Source organism: Stegodyphus dumicola, chromosome 4, assembly GCF_044657685.1.
Source record: "Stegodyphus dumicola isolate Sdum_Otavi_A_Nest chromosome 4, ASM4465768v1".
Lineage (NCBI taxonomy): Eukaryota > Metazoa > Arthropoda > Arachnida > Araneae > Eresidae > Stegodyphus > Stegodyphus dumicola.
Window position 1 is genome coordinate 186923075 of NC_140771.1, and position 24445 is coordinate 186947519.

The window sequence follows — 24445 nt, forward strand, 5'->3', positions numbered from 1 at the left end:
ATTGAACTATTAACTTTTACTTAATTTACCTTTTATTTATTTCATATTAGTAAAACAAAGCAGTTAATTATGCTTAAAGTCATGCTCTACTATGTTCTTACTGAAAGACAATCCCACATTAATTAAAAGAGTTTGCTTTTTTATTTATGATACAAAGCGAATATCTTCAAATTCACAGCTATCATCATCGAGAGATATGGCAGCTTGACTATAAACAGGTCTTTGATACATTTTTGGCCATTGGTACAACTGGCACCCCATATAATAAAATATATTCATAATTCAAAGTGAAATGTACCTTTATTTAGTTGTTGCTTGCAGGAACAACTTAAATGCCGTCCTTTAAATCAGTACCATTATCAACTGCCTATGTGAGTACTTAAAAATTATCCACAGACCTATCTAGTGAAGACCCTGCAGTGCTGTAGTATATATTAAAATATTTCAAAATTCCACGAGCTTTACTACTGCATTAATTTTAAGCAGTTTACCGTTTGCCACGAGAGAGATATGTTCACAGGAAATCCATCCTCATCCGTTAGTAATGGCAGACTCTCATCAGGGTAAAATGTGGGCTACACCGCAACCGAGGCACATTCGTAGCAGGTGTTTTTCCAGCCCCCCCCCCAGAAACCAGTCGAAAATGAAAAGGGATGATTGATGGATTATTTAGTCACACTTATCTTCTCAGCAGTGTTGCATTAGAATCACAGGACGGCTGTTTCAGGAAAGTAAAGGATGGGGGGATCACTTCAGTCGAGTAGATATCCCCTCAACACATCTTATGAGATCTACAACAGCTTTCTCCTTTCTATTAACGAACAAAGAGATTTGAAGGTTTTAAATGCTATCTTTTCAATTTCTAACGATTCCCTGAGGATATGATCTGTATATTATTCTCTGAACTATGAACTGCATTGAAATGTTATACATAATGCATTTAGGATAATAATAATTTAATTTAGGAAGGCACTAGGCAGCAGAATTTAGGATCCATAGAGATTGCATCGAGTGGTAAAATGCATAGCCATAGCACAGAGCCATAGCTAGGGTTTTCAGCGCCTGGAGACAACTGAAGATTTTATGCCCCCTTCTGTATGCCAAGAATGAAAAACATTTCATTCTAAAATTTTGTAACATCAATTTGGCACTTAATGGATGCGGTGCCCAGGGACAGATGTCCCCTCTTGGTCCAACCAACCTATGCCACTAAGACATATAAGATGAATCTTTTAAATTGTCACTTTTATCCTTCTCCTTAAGCATCTTTTCTCACAACTAGAAATTTGTCTCAATACAAAAACCAATGTTCTCACTAGTTTCTGCATGCTTCATCTCCTAACTTCTCAACCTCACCACAAGGTACACTGCACAAAAAAAAGGGGGGGTGAGACAGTTCTATATCTCCCGTTCTACTGGGCCGATTGACGATATTTAAACTCAGTTTTTCATGTCTCATAGCACTATTCTAACATAGATATTTTGATACAAAATCGGACTTTTTCTGAAATAACATACCAATTATTTTACATATTTCGATTCTACAACTCAAATTATGCCAGAATGCCAATTTTCTAATTTCTGAGTAGTTTTTAAAATATTAGCTCCTCAATCATAATTGAATTTGGTATACATTTATTAATATATCTTTTTTTTATTAAGTTTTTTTTTTTAATTCTTCCTTTCACATTTCAAAATTTATATTCATTCCAAATAAAATTCATCCATTTTTTATGATTTATTTTTAAAATTTCTATTTTTAAATAAGTTTTATAAATTTTTCGAAAAAATTTTTAATTATAAGCTATACAATTTTTAACATCATCTTAAAGTAGATGTATTTCTAAACATACCTGAAAAAAAAAAAAAAAAATACAGTTTTTTATTTAGAATTTTCTAAGATATGCACGAATTAACACATTTTTTTAGAAATGACGACGCCAAATGTGGTTTATGGATTTTTGTTACAGTGAATTGCTCTTTTTAACCTTAAATTTCAAATAAATTTTTACGGAAAATTAATTATATAAAAATTTTTCCCTCAATGATGATGTGTAATAAATATTTATTAATACTATATGAAAAGCTATTTTTCTAAATTATAGATGACATAATTAAAATTTTTAACTTAAAAAAAAATATTCGAAAGAGTACTGCTACTTTACTTTAACTGCATTTATACTGAATTGCCTAAAACTGAGAAAGTTCATTTGATGTTTATTTTCACAATGTTTTTAAGCCAACAGGACGTTGACAGTTTGGGTCAAGTACCAGCTTTAAAATATATATATATAAATTTTTACATTAATCCTCTATGAAAGAATGTTTTAAGTACCTAATTTTCACTCATGTTATAGATTGTTTAAAAAACATGATCTTTAATATGATTTAACTTGTTTGCAGAATAATCGGGTCACTAGGTGGTACAGAATAAACACTGCTGAACTGTTTTATTTCTTTTTCATTTAGCAAAAAATATTTTAATTAAAATATTTATCCTTTGGACTTTGCTTTAAACTTTATTTATAGTTAAACTGCCTAGAAAATGAAAAGCTGTCTTCAGCTGAAATGCAGTTGATATTTTACAAAAATTGACAAGAATGCAAAATTTACAGAAGTGCAACAATCGAAAAATCTTAATTTTCTTGTGTGAGCACTGAAAATAAATGTAGAAGGAAAGAAAAAATTAGGGAGAAAAGTAAGCAAAAATTTGAAGGGGAATTTGGTTGTCAGAAATGCTAAGGTGTTTCGAAAAGTTGGATGCTTTTAAGTATACTTTCAGAATACTTCAAGGAATTTAGGCATTCAAAGAGAAAATACTTGGACATGTGCACTAGCAAATAGCCATGAACTGAGCTTGTGCTAACGAAAAAAGACAAAAATGATATCATTGCAGATTAAAGTGAAGCGACTGGTTTTTGACTATATGGTTCTATAAATTTAAATTACATTATAGAACATCATATCAACATAAACGGATAATCCCATGATTTCTTAGTCAAATTATTATTTGAAGATTCAGGAATTTATCTAGTGATGTATGTGAATGTCACCTAAAGACGCTTCTCCCCTTGATGAAACCAGTCTTTACTTTCATCTCATGCCTTCAAAATGCTTAACCTCTAAAGACTGATAAAGGCTCTGACCAAATACTGATGAAATGGATTAAATTTGATTATTAAGTTATGAGAAAGCAGGGCTATCTGCCTAAAAGGAGGAATGTCCACATGAAGAACTTTCTAAGGAAAACCAGCTGGCATACACTACAACCAGCCCGTTAGCCAGAATTCAAAATCCGGAGCGAATTAAAAGTGTTCAGCGACTTTACTGCTCGGCCGTTTGTGGGCCTTTATGAAATGGAAGGCGATATCTTTATTTAAAATGAATGCCAGAAATACCAAGATGTTTTGAAAAGTTGGATGCTTTTTAATATAATTGCAGATTGCCTGAGAAAAAAGAGCAAGCCATTAAGAAGAAAAATAAATTTTTGCATAAAATTGAATTTTTTTTCTTAAATTTAAAACTTTTTAATCTTATGATATTTGATTTTTGTGACTTCAAAAATAAAATACTTGACTAAAATATGAATAACATTTTAAGAAACTAATTGTAGGATGATGAAATTGTGTAAAGCAATGAACACAATGATAAAGCTGTTTAAAGCAATGTATGCAAGTCATCTTAAGTTAAAATGTCAGATATACATCTCTCTTATTTATATATCTTTTTTGAACAAAACAATAAAAGGTGTTAACTGTACTTTACTGCATTTTCTCTTTTAATATATGCAGTTTGCAAATGCATCGTAGTCTGGGTCACACAGTATTCTTCCGAAAGAAACGCAATTCAAATAAATAAAATCAAATTCTGGAAAAGTTATCTTAATAAATATATATTTAAAATGCTCAGTTCGAATGAATAAATAGAAAATTTTAAAACAATTGTATGAAGAGACAATGCAACATAAACACTTAAAATAAAAATTTAAAAATTACCTAAAATAATAACTATGACAAAAAAAAAAAAAAAAAAAAATTATAAAGACAACTATTTGAAAAAAAAAAAAATAATAATAAATAAATGATGCACTTTTTATTTAAACTACGCAGTTCGAATGGGTAAATAGAAATTTTTAAAACAGTTATTCGAAAGGAACCATGCAACTTAAACAATTAAAATGAAATTCGAAAAAGAAACAAAATTACTTAAAATATTAACAATTATAATTAAAAATATAATATAAAGAACATTATTTGAAAAAAGGAAAGATTGCAACTTTTTTTCCACTCACGCACAATGTAAAAAGGGAAAGGAAGATAGGTTGCCATACATTAAAAAGTTTGCCAAGTGAACTATTCTTGGCACAAACATAAATTTGAGAATTTCTCCATAAATTTTACACCAAATTTTACAAAATTTCATATTTAAGGATAATATGAGTTGAAATATGGAAAAAAATTGGTATGTTATTTCAGCAAAAGTCCGATTTTGTGTCAAAATACCTATAGAGCTATATATAAATCTAATATATATCCTAAGTTGCGCATTTGAGACATGAAAAATGTAATTTGAATTTCTTCAATCGGCCCAGTAGAACAGGAAATATAGTACTGTCCCCCCTTTTTTTTTCGCAGTGTATCTATGAGGGTTTAGTTGATCTGATAAAAGATAAATAGTCCAGCCCCTTCCCCCAACAGACGTAAAGCAAATTATCGCAATGTCTGAAAGTAACTACAAAGTCAGACAAAAAGTTTAAATAAGCCTCGTATTTAAAAAGAACTTAGAACATAAAGTCAAGTTCTGATGTTAACAAAATTAATTACATCTCATGTTGATGTGATTAAATAAATAACAGTCAAATTCAAACTAAAAATGTGGACTAGTGGTCAAAGATTATACAATTTAAGCTGGCTCAGTAACTCTATCATCATAATAAATTCAAATGTCGTTAGCAAAAATGCAGAGACGAATAATTACAAATTATCAGAGATGGTAGGAACTACAGCAGCGAGCAAGCGAAAGTCAGAAACACACTCTGTCTTACAATTCAAAAACCTCTGTTTAAAAGCTGTTCTGATGAGGAAATAGAAATGGGAAGTTATAATATAGACTGAAATTATAAATTGGGTAATTTACATAATAATAACTGTACATATCTTTGAAGAATAATTTTCTTTCTCTTCATATGTTCAGTTCTTCAATACATTTCCTTTTCATTTTAGAATTTTTGGATTTAATTTGAAGATTACTGTTTTCTAAAAAATTAAATGCATTTGGAATGTACAGAAAGAGCTGCTAATTTCTTTAGTACTATGAACATGCAGGAGAAATATGAAATATATATATGGTAAGGGGCGGTTACAGAGTTGGTGTGGCAGAATTTTTAGAATTTAGTTATATACTGAGCAACAAAAACTTAGAATTTAGAGCAGGCATTGGAAACAGTATTTAGAAAGGCATTAGACAGCAAAATTTAGGATCCACAGAGATTGCATGAGGTGGGAAAACGGCTAGCGCAAGCCCTATGTATGATGCATTAAGACATGTTAGATCGATCTTTTAAATTGTCAGTTTTCAATTTCTTTATAAATAAAAAAAATTCCTTTCTATAATGCCCACCCATGTGATAAAATTAGAAACATTTTTGTTATTTTCCAAGCTAGATTCTAGTGAAAAGTAGTGAAAAGTAGAGAAGATAAACATATTTAAAAAAAGATTCTAGTATCAGAAGTAAAACATTCAAATATTATATTTTCATTGTTCCTTCAGACGTTCTCCAAAATTCATCACAAACTTTCTGTAAAATACATCCATTATGTGTTAATACCATGGAGACATTTTACATTTTGTTACATTATTCTGGAATCTTCTAGAATCATGGGTCTATAAATCTTGCCTTCAAATTCTTCTAAATTTTCTAAACTGCAATGCCTAAAATCCTAAAGAAAAATTACCCTACCAATTCTGTAACAGCAAAAAACCAGAAATATTTTAGGACAAAAAAAATCAGTGTAAAATTAATTTTGTAGAGAAAACTGATGCATATTCTGAGATAATTACATGGGAAAAACTCTTACCATGAAAAAATTAAAAAGACATTTTTAATTGATTACACAGCTATTTTGCTTTTGCTAAGAACTGTTTTGTAAATTGTGCTTTATAGCATTATACCTTGTTTATTTTTAAGATTCAAAATAATGTTTAGTGTGTCCAAAATGGAACTTTATAATATGACAGCGAAAAATAGAAATGTTTTATTTTAATGTTATTTTTTAAATATAATTTCAATATATTACCATTATTTTAATGAAATTTACCAATGTTACAATGTTTTAAAAAAAATCTTCAAAACGTTTTCTATAGAAACTGAACTTAAAATCACCAAAATGTTGATAAATCGCCAAATTTAGAACCGTTTAGTAAAAGAATTCACGTCCCCAAAAGCGGAAACTTGTTTAAGAGCTCTTCGTTACAAAAAAAATGAAATAATTTTGAATGCTTATGTTTCCAATGCGCTGAATAAAGAAAAGGGTTATTCATCCTGAGGATAAAAATGACTGCGAACAAGCTGGACACAACTTAGCGGATTTTTTTAAAGGATTTTCAGGCATCGGTGTTTACTCCAGGTATACTTCAGGATTGTACAAATGATTTATAGGTTTCAATCTGAAGATTTTACATTGGAAAAAATCGTTGAAGAACTGGTAGGATACGAAAGTAGACTTTGTCAGGTTCATGACGATTTAGAAGACAGCAATGTAAGTGTATTTGATACTATTAACACAAATGCAGGAAAAAGTAGAGCTAAAAGTAAAACTACTAATAATTTTGTTAAAAAAACAGGGAATACAAACATAGGACTTGTAATAGATGTCATAAATTTGGACATTTAATAGCATAGTGTAAAGAAAATTTGAATAAAAACCAGATGATCAAAAGGGATAGTTCTAAGATAAAGAATTAATGTTAGTAGAAATTATGAATTAATGTTATATTTCAACTACAGATAAAGAAACTAACACACATAAATTTAATTGAATCATGGATATGAAATTTACAACATATTTTTGCAATAATAGAAATTTAATGATAAATTTTGAAGAAATTAATGATGTATGTGTGTCTCTAGCTGCAGGAAATTTTGAAAGTAAAGTATTAGGAAAAGGTACTATCATGTTTGCAAACAAAATAGGCAATCAAAGGAATTGACTTTTGAAAGGTAGCTGCTTTTTTGTAGATTTAAACGGTAACCTGTAGATATATTTCAATAATTAGGATAGATTATGTTACACGAAACAGCATGATGGTTTCTATCATATAAAAAGGAAGCATGTTACAGTATAGAAAACAGAACGTTAATTAAAGTAGGTGATCCAAAATTATGGCATAGAAGTTTTGTCACATACATTTTGATTATATTCAAAACACTAGTAAAAATCAAAGTGTGAAACAGTTACCCAAAATCAAAAGACCAATGGAGAAATGAGAACCATGTATTATAGCTAAACCTAGTAGAATATCTTATAAACTTGTTCCAAAGATATCCAATAAGGCATTCCAGTTGATTCATTTATTTGCTTGTGGCCTGCTCCCAGTTCCATTCAAAGAGGGCAGTAAATGTGTCCTTGCTATCACAGATGGCTATACTAGGTTAGTAACTATATATTGTATAAAAATAAAAATAAATTCATTCAGTAACTTTAAAAACTAGCTTAAGCAAATGGAAAAACTGACAAATAGAAAATTAGTATATGCACCAATAGTGGTGGTGAATTCTGCAACAGGCAATTCAAAAGGTACCTACCCCAAAATGGAATTAGTGTTGAACATGCAAATGCATACAACTCAGAAGAAAATGATGCATGTGAATGTTTTAACTGAACAGCATTAGATGCAGTTAAAGCTATGCTCAATGATAGTAAAAATGGATAAAGAATGGCGAGCAGAAGCTCTTGGATGTTTCGTACATACATGGAACAAGGTATCTCATAAGAATAACTGAACCCCTACTGAAAAGTTTCACAATAGAAAACACAGTGTTATTTATTTCAGTGTTTGGATATAAAGCATATGTTGGTGCACCAAAACATATTAAAGACAAATTACAAATGAAATGCACAGAAGGAATCATGATAGAATATGGAAAGGAAACTAGGTACAGTAGAAGTCCAGAAATTCACAAAGCTTGGGACCAGAAGTTGTGTGGATTTTAGGATTTTGCAGATTTCAAGACAGAAAAGATAAATCATAATATTCAGACTCAGTGCAAAATAAATAAGGTGTATTAAATACATTTAATTAAATTATTATATACATTACTGCAATAATTTATTATATGCATTAAATTATTATTACATATATAAACTGATTATATTATTCATTGTATTTGCATCCAGGTTTGCTGATTTCGCCTCGTGCAAACATTTCCGGTTTCGGATTCTGGTGTTAGAATCACTGTTGCTATAAAATTTCAACAAATTTTCTTCATTTTTCCGTATATCATACACAATTGTACCGCAATTCCATACGATTCTGCTATAAACCGAAGAGTGGAACCTGCCTCCATCTTTTGCAGAATTTGCACTTTTTGCATTACCGTCAATGCAACATCTTTACGTTTTTCAACATTGCAAGCAGTAAAATCATGAGTGCATTTCTTATCTGTCATTGTATTAAAAAGGGCTGAAATTTAATATATTCTTAATTTATCCACAAAATATCCAGATAAAAAAAAAGCAGCACTAAATAATCTCATGAAGTAACAAAGCTCAGAAAATACAACAACGTGAATCATGAACTTGAAAGAAGAGTTGAGTGAATCGTCCGCTTTTTTACCTCGCTGCAGATTAGAGGGAAAAAATCTTTTATCATGATGTCAATAATTTGGTATTTCCGTTATGAATCATTATTATTCGGTAATTATGCCGTCATAATTAAGTATTTTTTCTTCGATATTTCGTACTCAATGTTTCGGTTTCCGGAACCCATAAACTGAATGTTTATATTTTGATACGCAATGTGGATTTCAGGTCGGCGGATTTTCGGTATTTGACTGTATTTACTTTCATGCCTCTTGTAAATAATTTACATCTATTCATTGCTCTGTGTTGGCACTATGCTTTTGCATTGTTGTCCTTGGAATATGGTCACTAGAATACAGCTGACCTCTAACTGTTTCAATACTTATTTTTAATTGAACTATGTTATCGGATTATTATTAAGGTTTTATGTATGGATATTTAATTATTATATGATTATAATTTTGTGTATGAAATGGGAATAGTTGAATTATTAAAGAGATATTAAAAGCAAAATGATCATTCATATTTTGGAGCCATTTGATTAACAAGGGGTATATAGAATATGGCTACCAGAAGAGTAGAGATTAATAGCAATTTGTAATCTGAAATTTGACAAAAGAATGAATGCAGCAGATAGCATCCTGGGCCAGAATCCCAAAACTCAGTTTAAAGGATCAGACATGTTATCAAAATTGGATGGAGAACAGGAAGTTCCTAGAGAATGATTAAGACATTAGAAGACAAATCCATATGTACAAAAGTTTCGGACTTAACATGGCAAAGAAAAGCAGTTAATAGGCCAGATGAAACACATACAGACATATATTACTGTGTGAAAAAACAGGCACATGTTTTATATCCCATAACAACACTGAAAAATACTGTGAGGTTAGAAACATTAAACTTGAGAAAGATATGTTTGACTTTAGTGGCAAAAACGAATACTCTAGAAAATTTAATTTTTTAGTAAAGGTGGGTAGTTCAAAATCTGAAGAGGCAATTTCTGTAGAAGTTATTATCCTACAAAATTTTAAAGAAGCATGAATATCTGCAAATACCGCAGAATGGGATAAGGCAATGAGGGAAGAAATTCACACAAAGAAAAGGAAAGTTTGGGAATTAGTTGAGTTGCCAGAGAGGAAAAATGTACTCAGAAACAAATAGATTTATACGCTAAAAAGAAATGAAAAGAATGAAGTGGTTAAATATAAAGCCTGTCCAGTTGCACAAGAGATTCAAGCAAAGGGAAAGATTTTGATGACATTTAGAGTCCTGTAGTTGATTTTTCAATCATAAGAATATTTTTCATAGTACTAGCATGTTTATATGAATGGACTAACTCCCAATTAGACATGAAAAATGCATATTTGTATGCAAAGTTAAATGAAAAATATATTATGATCTAGCCAGAAGGGTTTATTCCAGAGAAAAGTAAAGTGTGTTTATTACACAAGGCAATTTATGGCTTGCATCAAAGTGGCCGTGAATGGTTTTGTGAATTTAAAATACTTTAGAAAATCTAAATTGTAAGAAAACACTATGGTATAATTTTGTTTATAAGAGCCCTAACATAATTCTCTTATTATATGTAGATGATACAGTACCTTTTAGTAGAGATCAACATTGTGTAATCTTGCAGTAAGTAATCTCATAGTTATTATTATTATTATTATTATTATTATTATTAATCTTGATGTATTAACTGAATTCTTAGAAAACAGCAGTAGAACTTTTATACATCATCAAACATACACTGAAAATTTTTTTCAAAAATCTAAATACTTCCATAAACTAGTTTTTCTTCTCCTTCACTTCTACACCAACAAAGGAAACCATGTTCAACGTTCCACTACAAACAAATACTTATCTTTAGATACAGCCATTGCCGTGCTGGCATAGAGAGGCGGCATAAGCAACGAAATCAAAATATTTAAGGGACAGAATTTCGAAGACTTGTATTATACTGAGAAAATCTGCTGTATGGCTGTGTCTTCAGAACTCACTTATTGTACACAAGGTTATGTAAGATAGAAAAATACTGTTTCCTACACACACACAATTCCAGAAGCAAAAATAAAGATATAATTTGTTCACCAATAGCTGTTTAAAGCTGAAGCAACATGCAAGATGATTCTATATTATCATGGCTAATTGATAATATAGAATGGGGGAAGGGCAGACTCAGCTAAGAATAAAAATTGATTTACGGCACACTTGCTTTTGCTTGAGTATAATAATATCCATTCCTGCACTTAGTGAGAAAAAGGGGAAAAAAATCTGAAAGTCTTGAGATTTTATAAATTATGCCCAAAGGGGCTTCTTTGTTTTACATTTTGTGTGTTACCTTTGTTTATTAAATATCATGTTCTTTGCACTTAAACCATAAAAATTAATTCAACAGCAATATTACAAAATACTTTAAAGAGAATATCTTTATAATTTCCAATACACAATACGTGTGTTGGAGGTCAATCCCCCCCCACAGTGCTGCCATTGCTCGCTTTGAAATTGTTGAGTTTGCTAATAAAAAATTCATTAAAGCTTTACAAAATATGAAATAGATAATAAAACAAATTCCAAATTAGGGCTTCCAGATGCTCATATTCGGGTGGAAGATTATGTTTTTCAAAATTTGATGGCTCTAGATACCATTGTTTTATCACAATGCGAGAAACATACAAACATTTATGCAGATTCTTCATTATTTAATTTCTTTAAATATAATGAAGGGCACTAACATTCGACGGCAACAATTTGAAAAGTGCTACGCCGTTTATGTTATAGTGAAACACCACAAAATTAGTAGCTCTTCTGGGCAAATTGTCCCTTTGTGCTTAAAAAAAAAGTTTTATAGGAAGTTAAGATAATGGATCATTTCAGTTATTGGGCATATGAATTTCAGAATTTGTACAGTGCAGTGTTCTTATAATGAACATATATGTAACTTGTTTTATTTATAAGCATTTTCATCAAAATCTACCAATTGTTTAGACACTTTTTCTGCAAATATATAAAAACAGACATGTACATTCTTATTCTAGAAAATACAGTAAAACTTTATCCATTCAAATGTTCACTTCTCCTCAACTGTGCTTTGCTTTGCTTTGTTCCTTTAATCTCTTGATTATGGCAATTATTAACTTATCTGCTATAAATGGATATCAATGTAAGAAAGAATAAGGTTTATACTTAAATAATGCTTCAGGTGAATATAAATCATACAGTTCTATACATGTATATCAACTGACACATCAAAGTTTATAGACGAAAGATGACAGTTCAAATATTTTTAAAAGCCATTCATAAGATTTCCCTGTACTCTCTGATTGGCTTCAACATAAGATTTTATGTCTGTTTGTTTTCTGTGGTAAATAAATAATTAATAAAAAATTTTTCTGCTTGTTTTCTGTGGGATACTATAGTCCAAGTTCAAAATTTTTACGAAATATAAACAGAATGACTTGGATGCAACCTCAACAAAAATAATTTTAAACTAAGAAAGGCACTGGAACTACAAAAGCAAATTAAAAATGAGTCAAAATAAAAGTTTCCCTTTATTATTTTTTCTAATTACTTTTAAATAACAAAAATCAGTTAATTTTCTGATCAAATTATATAAATTAACTCCTTACTTCTGATGAAATCTTGAGGTCTTGTAAATCTGTAGTTGATAGCACTTGTACTTCTTCTAGATAAGTGTCTGGAACAACAGGGTATATTACAGATGTTTCTGCCACTTCTACCACAGTATCTTCTAACATTGCTAAAAAGGAGAAGGATTGGAGAAAAGCTTACTAAATAGTTCTACTATTTGACACCATTAAAGATATTTATGACATAAATATGAAAATTCAAAGAGGAATCTCTTCATAAAATTAGAAATTCAAACAAAATAGAATGACAATATATTACAATGATCAGCATCGCTTCAATTTTCAAATATTTAATAAATTCTTAATATTAAAATACATTTTCTGAAAATCTTACTGTCCAAAAGTTTGCAAGATGCTTCTAGAGTAGCAATTTCAGAATCAACTTCATTCATCAGCCATGGCCAAAAGTCTTCTTCTACCTCTGTAATAGAGAATTCATCATCATATCATACTTGCCAATTTAAAATATTCACAAATCAAATTTTCTCAATGACAAAAATATATAGAAAGGAAGTATATTTTTACTGATGAATTAACTTTAATAGTAACTAATTAATATCTGAAAGTTCAGTTACTCATTCTTAAATGAAAATAGTACAAAAATACTTACATGTAAAGGAACATCATTATTTGTACCTTTTAACAGAATATACGAATAATAGCAGATTTTGTTTCATTAAGAAAGAAACTTCATAACTTTGATAACAGCAATTGCCACATAGGCCTGTTTTTGGTGATAACATTTTTATAATGTATCATTACTAATACGGGATGTAAATTTAGTCTTTGTTTAATAACACTGAAAATCTTCTCACAGTCTGTCACAACATCAGTTTGCTGCCACCATGTACTAATCAATTACCCAGAGGAATTACATTTTCTTTTAATGTTTTAATAATTAGCTGTGCTATATTAGAAATTGTTGAATCTTCTAAACTGGGGACAGAAAGTAAACTTCACTCAATTTCTGAAGCCTCTAGATTGCAGGTTGTGTCCAGTAAAAGGGCAGAGAATAGGTATTCTACATTAATAATTTTTTGGTCAATTTTTTCCCCAATATAGTTTATGTTGTATGTGCACATACACATATTCAAGAACATCAGCCATTACACCGTGAAAAATCGAAAAATTGCAATGACAAACAGTACACATAGCAAATATACTTCCTTGATGAAGTAACTGAAGGAAAGCCATCTGTGTACAATTTATAAAAAGTACATGAGTATTTTAGCTTTTTCATAGACATGAAACAAACAAAGAATCAGTTTGAAAAAACTAATAAATACAGTATTGAGTTTATAATCTACAGACTAAAAACAAAGCAATATACCTTTAATATCAGGATCTTCTGTTTCAAAATAGCCTTCAGCTTCCAGTTTCTTATATACTTGAGGTACTAGTTCTGTTAAGTAGTTCTGAGCAAAAATACAAGCAGCTATCTTTTGGGCTACTTCATCTTCCAGCTGAATAGCTTCTTCTTGCTCTTTTAATCTTCTTTGCTAAAATAAGTAATATTTTACATTACAGAGAGTTGTAGAAGGCACATATACACTTACACATGGGCAAAACATATAAATTAAAAAAAACAGTGCCATTTTTATTCAATTTATTTATTCTTATGTAGTGCCATTTCAGACTGTACCTCTTAAAAGCGGCTATCGTTTCATGACACAGTAAACACACTGCTTATTCCCTGTATTACCGAAGAAATATTTGTTTGTACATTCTTCATCAAACACATGACATTCATCACCAATTTTACACATTTTTGGATGATTCATGGTTTCACTACAGGTGGAAATTTATATACTTACTGCTGCAAAGGCAAAATTGAAAAAAGCCAGATCAACCTGAAAAGCACTGCATATCATATCTATATTGCGCATGCCTATTGGCGAGGCCGTCCTAGTGGAAACTACAATATGAATCTTCAGTCGTGCACGGGAAGGAAATCTCGGTTCAAGCCAGATTGTTCTTTCTTGGAAGAAACTTTAAACGGGCTGCATGTGGTCTACAGGCTGCTATTTGCCTACCCCAGACCTAAGACATCTATTTTTGGTGAGCACCAGTTCTGTTATTCTTACAACTTACAGCTATATAAAAATATGTTTTACTTTGAATTATAAATACATTTAACTCATATAGAGCAAAAACTATGCTGTTTGCCTAGACCGCTAAAAATGTTGGATCCTGACTTGTATTTATATAATAACATAAAACTAGATATGGGTTTATTGAGAAATTTATTAATTCTGAATTATACAATTATAGACAAAAATATCATTGCTCAGGATTTGGTAGTTTTTCAAAAATTGGAAAAAAGTAGTATGCTTTGATAAATTATATGAGACATATATTCTTACATAACTTGATTAACATATATGACAGGTAGATTTTCATACATGTTAATCATACAAACAGAACAACAAAAAAGACATGGTTTATATCTTGAAATTCTACAGAATATCTATTTAAGTTTTGTTTAAAGATTTCAGAAAAAAGAACATACAAATTTGGTATTTAAAAGACAGAATAGTACATTAAAAAAGCACTTATTTTTTAAATCATGATATTTCAATTAAAAACTATAATTTCCGCCCTTTCTTCTCTATTTTCTTCTTTTGCAAACATAAAGAAAAACAACATACATGTTTGGAATACAAACTGCTATAGATCCCACCTTTTTTTAAATATCTAAGACTTCTTCTTTATATATATATATATATAATAAATAAAGCCACTCAGATTGTATAGTGGTCAGGGGAGACTACTGCAATACCGAACGGCCCGAGTTCGAATCCTGAAGGATGGGACCCTTGAACCTTCCCCCCCCCAGGTGCTCTTCCTCAAAACTAGGGTAAAAATAGAAGTCCAACCTCCTTGACTCTGGCAAGACTCTTCCATAAAATCCATGAACAAGACAAAAAATAAATAAAATTTTAAAACTGTAATAAAAATGAAGTAAAAACTTAACAAATTAATTAATCATTAAACATAGTTTCAACATAAAAGTATTTTTAATACCCTTTCTTCAAAAAGCCTTCGCTCTTGCTCTTCAAGTCGTTTCATTTCAGCTAATTCAGCATTTCTTCTAGCCTCAAAATCCATTTGCATATCTGCCAAAATAGCAAGCTCCTCTTCAGCCATTAATTCGATCACAGCTTGCTCTAATGTTTGTCCAACTAAAGCTTCAAGTAAAGGCTCCACTTCAACATCAAAATCAAACAACTATAAATAAAAGACAATTTAGTTTGCATAAAAAATTTCTCTTTTATCTCTATAAATAATATATTTTGTTTATCCTGAAATTCTTATTATATAAGTGTAATTTACTATTATTATGTATGCTTTCCTAATTAATAAAAAAAATTCTGTCACAGTTATTAATAAATATGACTAATGTTTTTTAATAAAACATGCTAATTTTGTCTTCTATCTTTAAGGATAGATACTTAGACCCATTTTTTAATAATTTATTATAATTACATTCCATCTCTGTGCTTTCTAAACAAAACACATATATAATAAAAAAGAAATTAAAACACCTAAAAACATTTGCAAGTGAATGAGAAGTAAATCATATGTAGATACATGATAATCATATGCTGAAACATGTGTATAAATTTTCTTTTTTTTGCAAACATTTTTATTAGCATTGATAATAATTAATTTCATTCATTTTCTATAGCAAATTCTTCACAATGTTTTAAACCTAGAAGACAGATATTTTGAGAGTAAAACGAAAATATAGTGCCCTGCTTATTAATGTCACTGGTCAATAAACTCTGCCGCTTATTGCATTCAAATATGCAGGAATTAAACACAATACCGGCACTTATTAAAATCGCCTCTGTTTCAAGTATATTTGAATTTATTAAGCGGTTTTAGTTTTTGATAAATGGCAGTTTCAGTACTGCAAATTATGGCATCAACTTTGAACTTACTTAGTAAGATAATCTAATAATTAATACATTAAAAATTTATGCTAAAATTAAACAACTTGCAAAACTTGGAAATTTATTTTTTATTAATTTTTTAGGAAAAATTTTATAATTACATACTTGATGAAATTTTAAACTTTTACAAAGAACTGCTTTATTAGTATTTGTTTCACATTGTTTGTCAACAGTCTTTCAATTATTTTGGTTTCTGGAAGTTTCAACACAATAAGTGGCTGAGTTTATTAACCAGTGAGTTTAATAAGCATGGGCACTGTATATACCAATCAAAAGAAACACTGTCACTTAAAAAATTCAAGCTGGCAAAAGTCTGATTATCCAGATCCAGAATAAACTGCTTGTGGCTGATAAAAGCTGTTTGTAGTTCATTCATTTATCTTTCAATTCATTCTGCTTCCATAAAAAGGGTTTAGCAAAAATTTTGGGCAGTGTAGTTATAACCTGGGATGTTGACTACACTTCCCTAGTTCCTGTCAGACACTGTCAGACTAAATTGCTTTGTCCAGACTAGAGCTGGAAGCACCAAAATACCTTTATACCAGTCCTCTAGAGGCACTGGAAACAATTTCTTTGATTATAAATGAATGAGTGTTTCCCATGATTAAAGAACAGGTGGTGCTTAAGCGAACACTGGTTTCCTTTCTCGAACACTAGCTGACAGGGGATGGATGTGCATATACATATAAAGTTTGCAAAGTGTTCTCAGAAAATATCATAAAATGATTCCTTGCATTATCATTTAAGTCTTTGATTGGGAAAGGGCAGTGGCCATTGCAGGATGACGAAAAAGAAGAAAGCATTGATCATACATACAATAACCATAAAATGACAGGTTGACTTCAGCGACAAAAATACAATCTTCCTGCTGGCAAGAAACAGGAATTTTAATTTGGATAAATTAACTGGAAAAAACTTTTTTTTTTTTTTTATTTGTTGTGTGCGTGACTTGTAACATGTTGCAGATGCCTAAACAAAATAATTTAAACTTGAAAGAAAAAAAGGATACATTGCTGAAAGATTATGATACATTTGGTGAATGCAGCCAAAAGGGAAGAGCTTTTAAACTGGAGATTTTCTAAACAGCATTGTGCAATTTACTTCAACAAATAAAACTGATAAAGAACTATTACAAAATGCAAATGTCTCAAAGTGCAAAAGGGATGAAAAACTGGAAGACTTTAAAACTGTTTTTCCAGAATTGTTTCGAGCTATGAGACTAAAATAATTTTTAATTTTTTAAGCTCTTTTGATCACAAAAGTTGTAGAATTCACTAAAATACCAGGAGAAAATATTGTACGAACTAATGGATGGCTCACAAGATAGAAAGAGAAAAAAAACATTATTTATTAAAAGCTAAGTGATGAGAATCAAGGGGCAGATCATTATGCTGATGAGAAATGGACAAAAGACTTAAACTTCCAAAAGAATAAAAGCCACATAAAATTTATAACACAGATGAAACTGATTTGTTTTACACAGCATTAGCAGAGCATATATTATGGTTTAAATGTGAAACAGCAGTTGGTTTTAAGATATTAAAATAACATGTTACTGTGATATTAATGTGCAATATCTGGATGCAACAATTAAAAGACGCCAATGGTTATTGGAAAGGATAAAAAAAACTATGTTTAAAAGGAGTCAAGAACTTACCTTTAACCAAGGTTCTTACATATTTCTGCACATGAAAATTAAGTACTTTTAAGGACCATTAATGAAAAAAAATTAAGGGCCTACTAGCAAATGGGAACTGAATAATTTCAATTAAAATTAATATCTATGCCTGAACTTCAGTTTTGTAATACCACCCTAAAAATAAAATAGATCCGTAAGTAGGATATATTATTATTAAGCATGAATTAATTAACATAATTATTAATAAGTTTAAGAATAAAATAAACTTTATGAAATTTATCAAGTAGCATTAAATATTTTACAGTTATAATAGTGGGATATATTTGAAAGAAAGAACATTTTATTTACGTTTTACTAACAGTTAGCTTTATTTCGATTTTTTTATGTCTCACTTTGTCACATACTTGCTCAGTCCAGAGGTTTAGTAAATAGCAGGTAGATTTTTTGTCAAGCGCCATAGGTTAAAATGAGAAGTAAGATCATTATCGGCATGATCCATAACAAAACACTGGGTGTTGTCATTGCTGCTGCTTGCTTAGAGAGAGACCTGTTGATTAGAACAAATCTGAAAGGCCTGATATAGGCATAGTTGTCAAGTTTTGAAAGTTAATTGGGCTCTTCCTAATGCAGTTAATGTCCTAGCTTCGTGCAGAGTTCCAGGGATTGTAACCCAGTTAATATACTTTAAGGTTCCAATACGCCACTAAAGCACCAGAGGTGATAAGTTGTGTTTTGTATTATTTTAAGTCTCACTAAGATGCAAAGAATAAGTTTTACATGAATTTTTACATTTTTGTGTTTTATCTTGTGACCACACTAAGGATTAATGAAAGACAATAACTGCCTTTAATATGCAGAGATAATTTTTAAGACTAAGCAGTTAGTTATAAATAATTAAATTAGGTAGTTAGATAACCTTAGTCATTATGGATTTACATGGCCACTATTAAATTTTATTTATTTTTAACAATATTTGTTAAAAAAGCCCTATTAAAATCACAATGTAAAATTTCACAGTTTAAAATACATGTAATTTATGACATTGATTCTTAAACGATATTAGGATAATTACACATTAAAAGCTACAGAACATTTATACTTTGTAATAAGAACACTAAACAAAATATTTATGTGTCTTTTCAATTTGAAGCCTTCCCAGACATTTTGGGCTAATTTATATTGATTTCCTTCTCTTAAAGCATCTTTTCTAACTATCAGAAATTTTTCTCAATACGTAAATCGATATTCTCACTAGTTTCTGGGTGCTTTATTTCCTAACTTGTACCTAAATGTACCTGTTAAGTTAGAATACAGCACTATAATAGAAGTTAGAATCAATGCTTCACATGATTGTGTTCTTATAGGAAATTATGCTGTACATTAAAATGGAACTGTTTTAAAGAATAAGTTCGGTTGTGGCAAAGTGAAGTCTATGTTCTTTATAATGTTTATATTATTTTATATTATACTCATGATGAAAGATTATCTATTAGCTTTCCTATTTGTACTGTAGAATTAGTGTTTCTTGAATTCTTAAAATGTATGTATGTTTGTAATTTACATATTGAAATTTGGAATTTCAACGGGCGGCAGCATGTTAAGTTCACTTTCAAATAAGTTCGATTGTGGCATAGTGAAGTCTATGTTCTTTATAATGTTTATATTATACTCATGATGAAAGATTATCTATTAGCATTCATATTTATACTGTAGAATTAGTGTTTCGTGAATTCTTAAAATGTATGTATGTTTGTACTTTACATATTGAAATTTGGAACTTCAACGGGCGGCAGCATGTTAAGTTAGAACACAGCACCACCTACTGGATATGGAGAGAAACTCTCACTTCCAAATAGTCGAGTTGGTTAATCAAAAATTTGTTAAAATTTTACAACATATGAAATCGATAATAAAACAAATTCAAAATTTGGGCTTTCAGATGCCCACATTCGCAGTAGGATCACGTCATTCAAAATTGGATGGCTCTAGGTACTGCTGTTTTATCACAATGTGAGAAACATACATACATTTATAGATTCTTCCATTATTTAATTTCTTCAAATATAATACAGGGCGATAGTATTTGGTGGCAATGATTTGAAAAGTGATACAGCCTTTTAAAGTTTTCAAAGCAAAATGAAAACAACAACAGACCTTCAGGGACAAAGTCCCTTTGGACTAAATAAGTTATTTTTATAAAGAAATAATAAATAAATTATTTTTATAAAGAAAATTGATGCATATTCTGAGAATTCTAAATATTCTGAGACAATTACATGGGAAAAACTCTTTTTATGAAAAATTAAAAAAGAAGACATTTTTAATTATTACATAGCTAATTTTGCTTCTGTTGAAAACTGTTTCAAAAATTGTGCTTTATAGCATTATACCTTGTTTATTTTTCAAATTCAAAATGTCATATAGTAATTTGCCAAAATGGAACTTTATATTATGACAGCAAAAAATAAAAATATTTTATTTTAACGTTATTTTTTAGACATAATTTCATAATATTACCATTTTTAATTAAATTTATCAGTATTACAATGTTTTGAAAAAATCATTGAAAAATTTCCAGATCTCAGAATTAAAACTTTTGTGTAAAAAGTGATCTTCAAATTGCCAAAATGTTGATAAGTCACCAAATTTAAAACTGTTTAATAAAATAATTCACATTCCCAAAAGTGAAAAGTTGTTTAAGAGCTCTTCATCAGAAAAAAATTAATTTTGAAATGCTTATGTTTCACTTCTTGCTTAAAAATTCGAGTATCCCACCATTTATATTAGAGATAAGAACAAATTATAACCCATGAACCCATTCAAAAGATAGCCATATATGTCAATGAATCGCCAAAAATATTCCACCAAAGTGCTAATTCACACTCAAAATGGCAGTCGTAAAAACAGACAGAAATTTCAGATAATAAAAATTAAGGACCTTCTGCCTTAATTTTATCTGAAGTTAACTAGATTTTTCCAAATGTTTGTAATTAAATCTCTTCTCCGCAACCTTAAAAAGTTCATTTATGCACTGATCATAGTGCCTGTATGTTCACTGAAGAGTTCCTTGGGAAATTTGTGCAACACTTTCTGCCATTTAGCTTGAATATCTTCTAATATGAATGTCTTGTGTAGTAGCAAAAAATGATTTGTAGCCATAAAATCTGAAATCAAATAGAAGATATTAGACTGAAAGAACTGATATTTCCAAGAATGAAAGTGACCAAAAAAAAAAAAAAAAACCTAGATATGTATAAAAGGCAATTCTGATAACTCTTTTGACAGGAAACTGATTGTGAACTGACATTCGACTTTCAAATCAGATAGCGAATGAGGTGCTCACTGAAATACAATAATATAGTTAAAACAGGAATTTATCTCACTCGTGCAAGGCATAGTCTTGGTTGCACAACCATATTAGATCAACCATAAAAAAAAAAGGCACTAAGACACAGTATCACACAGTGCTGTATTATTGAAAAATATACTTGGAAAATAATACCGTAATCCCTATGCTAGCCTTGTAATTCTATCCCTCAAACAAGGGAATAATCTTTCTTTCACCAATTTTAAAACCTGTCAATTCCATACCAACTACAGGAAATTAAATAACACACTCGTGTGCAAAATTAAAATAATTTGCAAGTTATGTCTACTTTGATGAAAAGATTGAATCAAATGTACTAATTATGCTACCTAAGAATCGTGCAAATATTCAGAGTTAATTACATAAGTTTATACCTGCATGTCTGTGGAGCTTTGATTGCGGAGGGTATATAAGTGCATAAGAGATTTTCAGCAATTTGTGTGCTCATACTCCTCCACATTTGCCATGTTTCTTGCAAGTGTTGGGAAAATTTTATAAGGTATCAGGTAAAATAAGGAGCCACAAATGTATGGGTGACAGAATAAGATGCAGAATTGTCAGTAGATTGGAGACAGGCCAATCACAAGTGTGGGTGGCTACAGAGTTCAGTGTAACACCCAGTGTTGTTACAAGAAGAATATGTAGAAACAGTTTTTCAAGACATTGGATCCATATCAAGAAGACCTGATTACCAAGATCCACAACAATGAATGAGAATCATTATTCGGCACTTTAGTATGACAACAAAGTACTGCTACAGTTTCACAGTTCTCACATGATATGCTACCACTGGAACCCAAGTTAAATCTACAATTGCCCAAAGGCTTCATGAGATAGGGTAGTATGATAAGGTACTTCATGAGTATGCCAGTAGAATCACTGTTTGCATTCCGCTCACTGCAGCCCAGAAGAGAACACAAACATTTAGCATGGTGCAGATAACCTGCATCTTGAATCAGAATTCAATGGAACACCATGCTTTTTACATACGAGTCGAGATTCCGCCTGGACACTGATTCTTGGTGTACCTTGTATTTAAGAGAGTCTGGAACATGATACCATCACTCCCTCCTCAGGGAAAGGATCATTATGGTGAGGAAAGTGTAATGGTTTCGGCAGGCATTAAGTTGAATGGCTGTACTACCCTTGTAATTCATTGAATGGCTGTACTACCCTGTATGTGTTTGACAAAGGCTCTCAGACTGCTATGAGATACAAACTGGAGATCTTACAGCCCTATGTTTGACTTTTCAGAGGCAGGGCTGTTCCTGGGTTTCTTTTAATGGAGGACAGTGCTCGTTCACATAGAGCTCAGCTGGTCAATGATTAGCTGGAAAGTGAGGATATTCACCGCATGGAATGGGCAGCTAGATCTCTTGACCTTGACAGCAGTTTCATCTTGCTATCCCCCTCTGAGAACCATCCCTAAGTTGAAAACTGACTTGCTGTAAAAGTAGGATTGACTGTCACAGGGACTCCTAAACAGCCACCTGTCCAGTATGCCATCATGCTACATGATATGGCTTGCTGTGACAGGTGAGCATACACCATAATAAACTCATTTTTAGTCCGATATAACACAGCATAGATTTTGACATTGCCTGTACTATGACCTTCACTGATAATCATCAGCACATAAAATGACTTAATGATCATGAGCACATAAAACGACTTAATGATCATGAGCACATTAAATGATACATTTCTTTCACTGTTATAATTGTATATTTATAACAAATTTCATTAAAATCTGCAGCTTAGATTTTCAGGAATTTGACATAATGTGCAAATATGCTTAATTTTGAACACAAGTGTATGATAAAATATCCCCTTTACCCCTTACCAATAACTGAAGAAATAATTAGGAAAATAAGCCCACAAAATACATAACCACTCTAGATCTTATGTCTGTCCATACCCATATGTGTGGAACTTGAGAAAGTGCCAAAAATGTCATTTATTACTAAATCAGCTCATTTATTAGTAATCAGGAGCCAAATGGCATGCTTTTTAGAATGCCACTTGGCCTATGTGAAGTTCCTCCTACGTTTCAGGAGGCCGGTACAAAATCTCACAGAGATCTTTCAAACTCCTGCTCAACATATTCCATACTCCTATACATATTTATTTCCAAGCCTGAAATCTAAAACAATGGCTCATCATTTTTATTCTGTGAGGGATATTCAGATTGAAACACATAAAATGGTACACATAATTTCAAAGATGTATTTTAATCAGAGGAAATGTTATTAATGGCTTCTAGTGATACTGTAACAGCATTTTGTCAACTCATGTACTGAAGAAAGTTGCTGATTTAAACAATTGTCATAAGACCAAATTATGATGGTCAGGACAGAAACAAATCTCTTCAAAATGACCTCATTTATTAGATGTTCGTAAGCTGCTGCCATTAAGTGCTGATGATAATGGAGGAAGGGAAACTGATAGTGTATACTAACATTTTAGACATCCAAGCTTGACTAATGAATGCAGACATCATACACTGATTTTAGTACAGGCAGGTTCATGACTGCTATTGTTCATCTGATAAATAAATGTAATACAGATCCAAGTACAAAGTGAATCAGAACATTTAATTCAACAGACTTTTCTTAATATAAGAAACCACAGCAAATGCCCTTCTTTGTGCTACTGTTATAATGCATCAACATCATCAGCGTTTATTACAACATTGCATCCATGAACAGTACGACTGAACCATACAACAATGGAAAAAGTTGCCTGATCAGATGAATCACGATTTCTTTTACATCATGTCAATAGCTATGTCTTGATTTGCTGTATTACCATGCTAACAGTTAATAAACTTATGTACTGAATATGTAAACAGATTCAGCGGTGAAGGTATTATGTCTTGCTGGATATTCTCATGGATGTCCTTGGGACCAGTAATTGTTGCAAAATACACCATAACATTTTTTTATATTATATGAACATCACTGCAGATCAGTTACACTCTTTCATAACGACTGTCATCCTCACCAGAAATAGACTCTTTCAGTAGGACA

General features: G+C 30.7%; 1 protein-coding gene across 3 annotated transcripts in view; it reads right to left on the reverse strand.

Moving 5' to 3' along the window:
• Positions 1-24445, reverse strand: part of Rsph3 (Radial spoke head protein 3) — a 63326-nt gene that overhangs the window by 1890 nt on the left and 36991 nt on the right. For all 3 annotated transcript variants that reach the window (XM_035367707.2, XM_085815878.1, XM_085815879.1), the window contains 4 exons: positions 15479-15682; positions 13785-13953; positions 12789-12875; positions 12434-12564 (listed from right to left, as the gene is read on the reverse strand). In XM_035367707.2, the coding sequence (XP_035223598.1) occupies positions 12434-12564; positions 12789-12875; positions 13785-13953; positions 15479-15682 (591 nt within the window). The remainder of the gene's footprint in view (positions 1-12433; positions 12565-12788; positions 12876-13784; positions 13954-15478; positions 15683-24445) is intronic.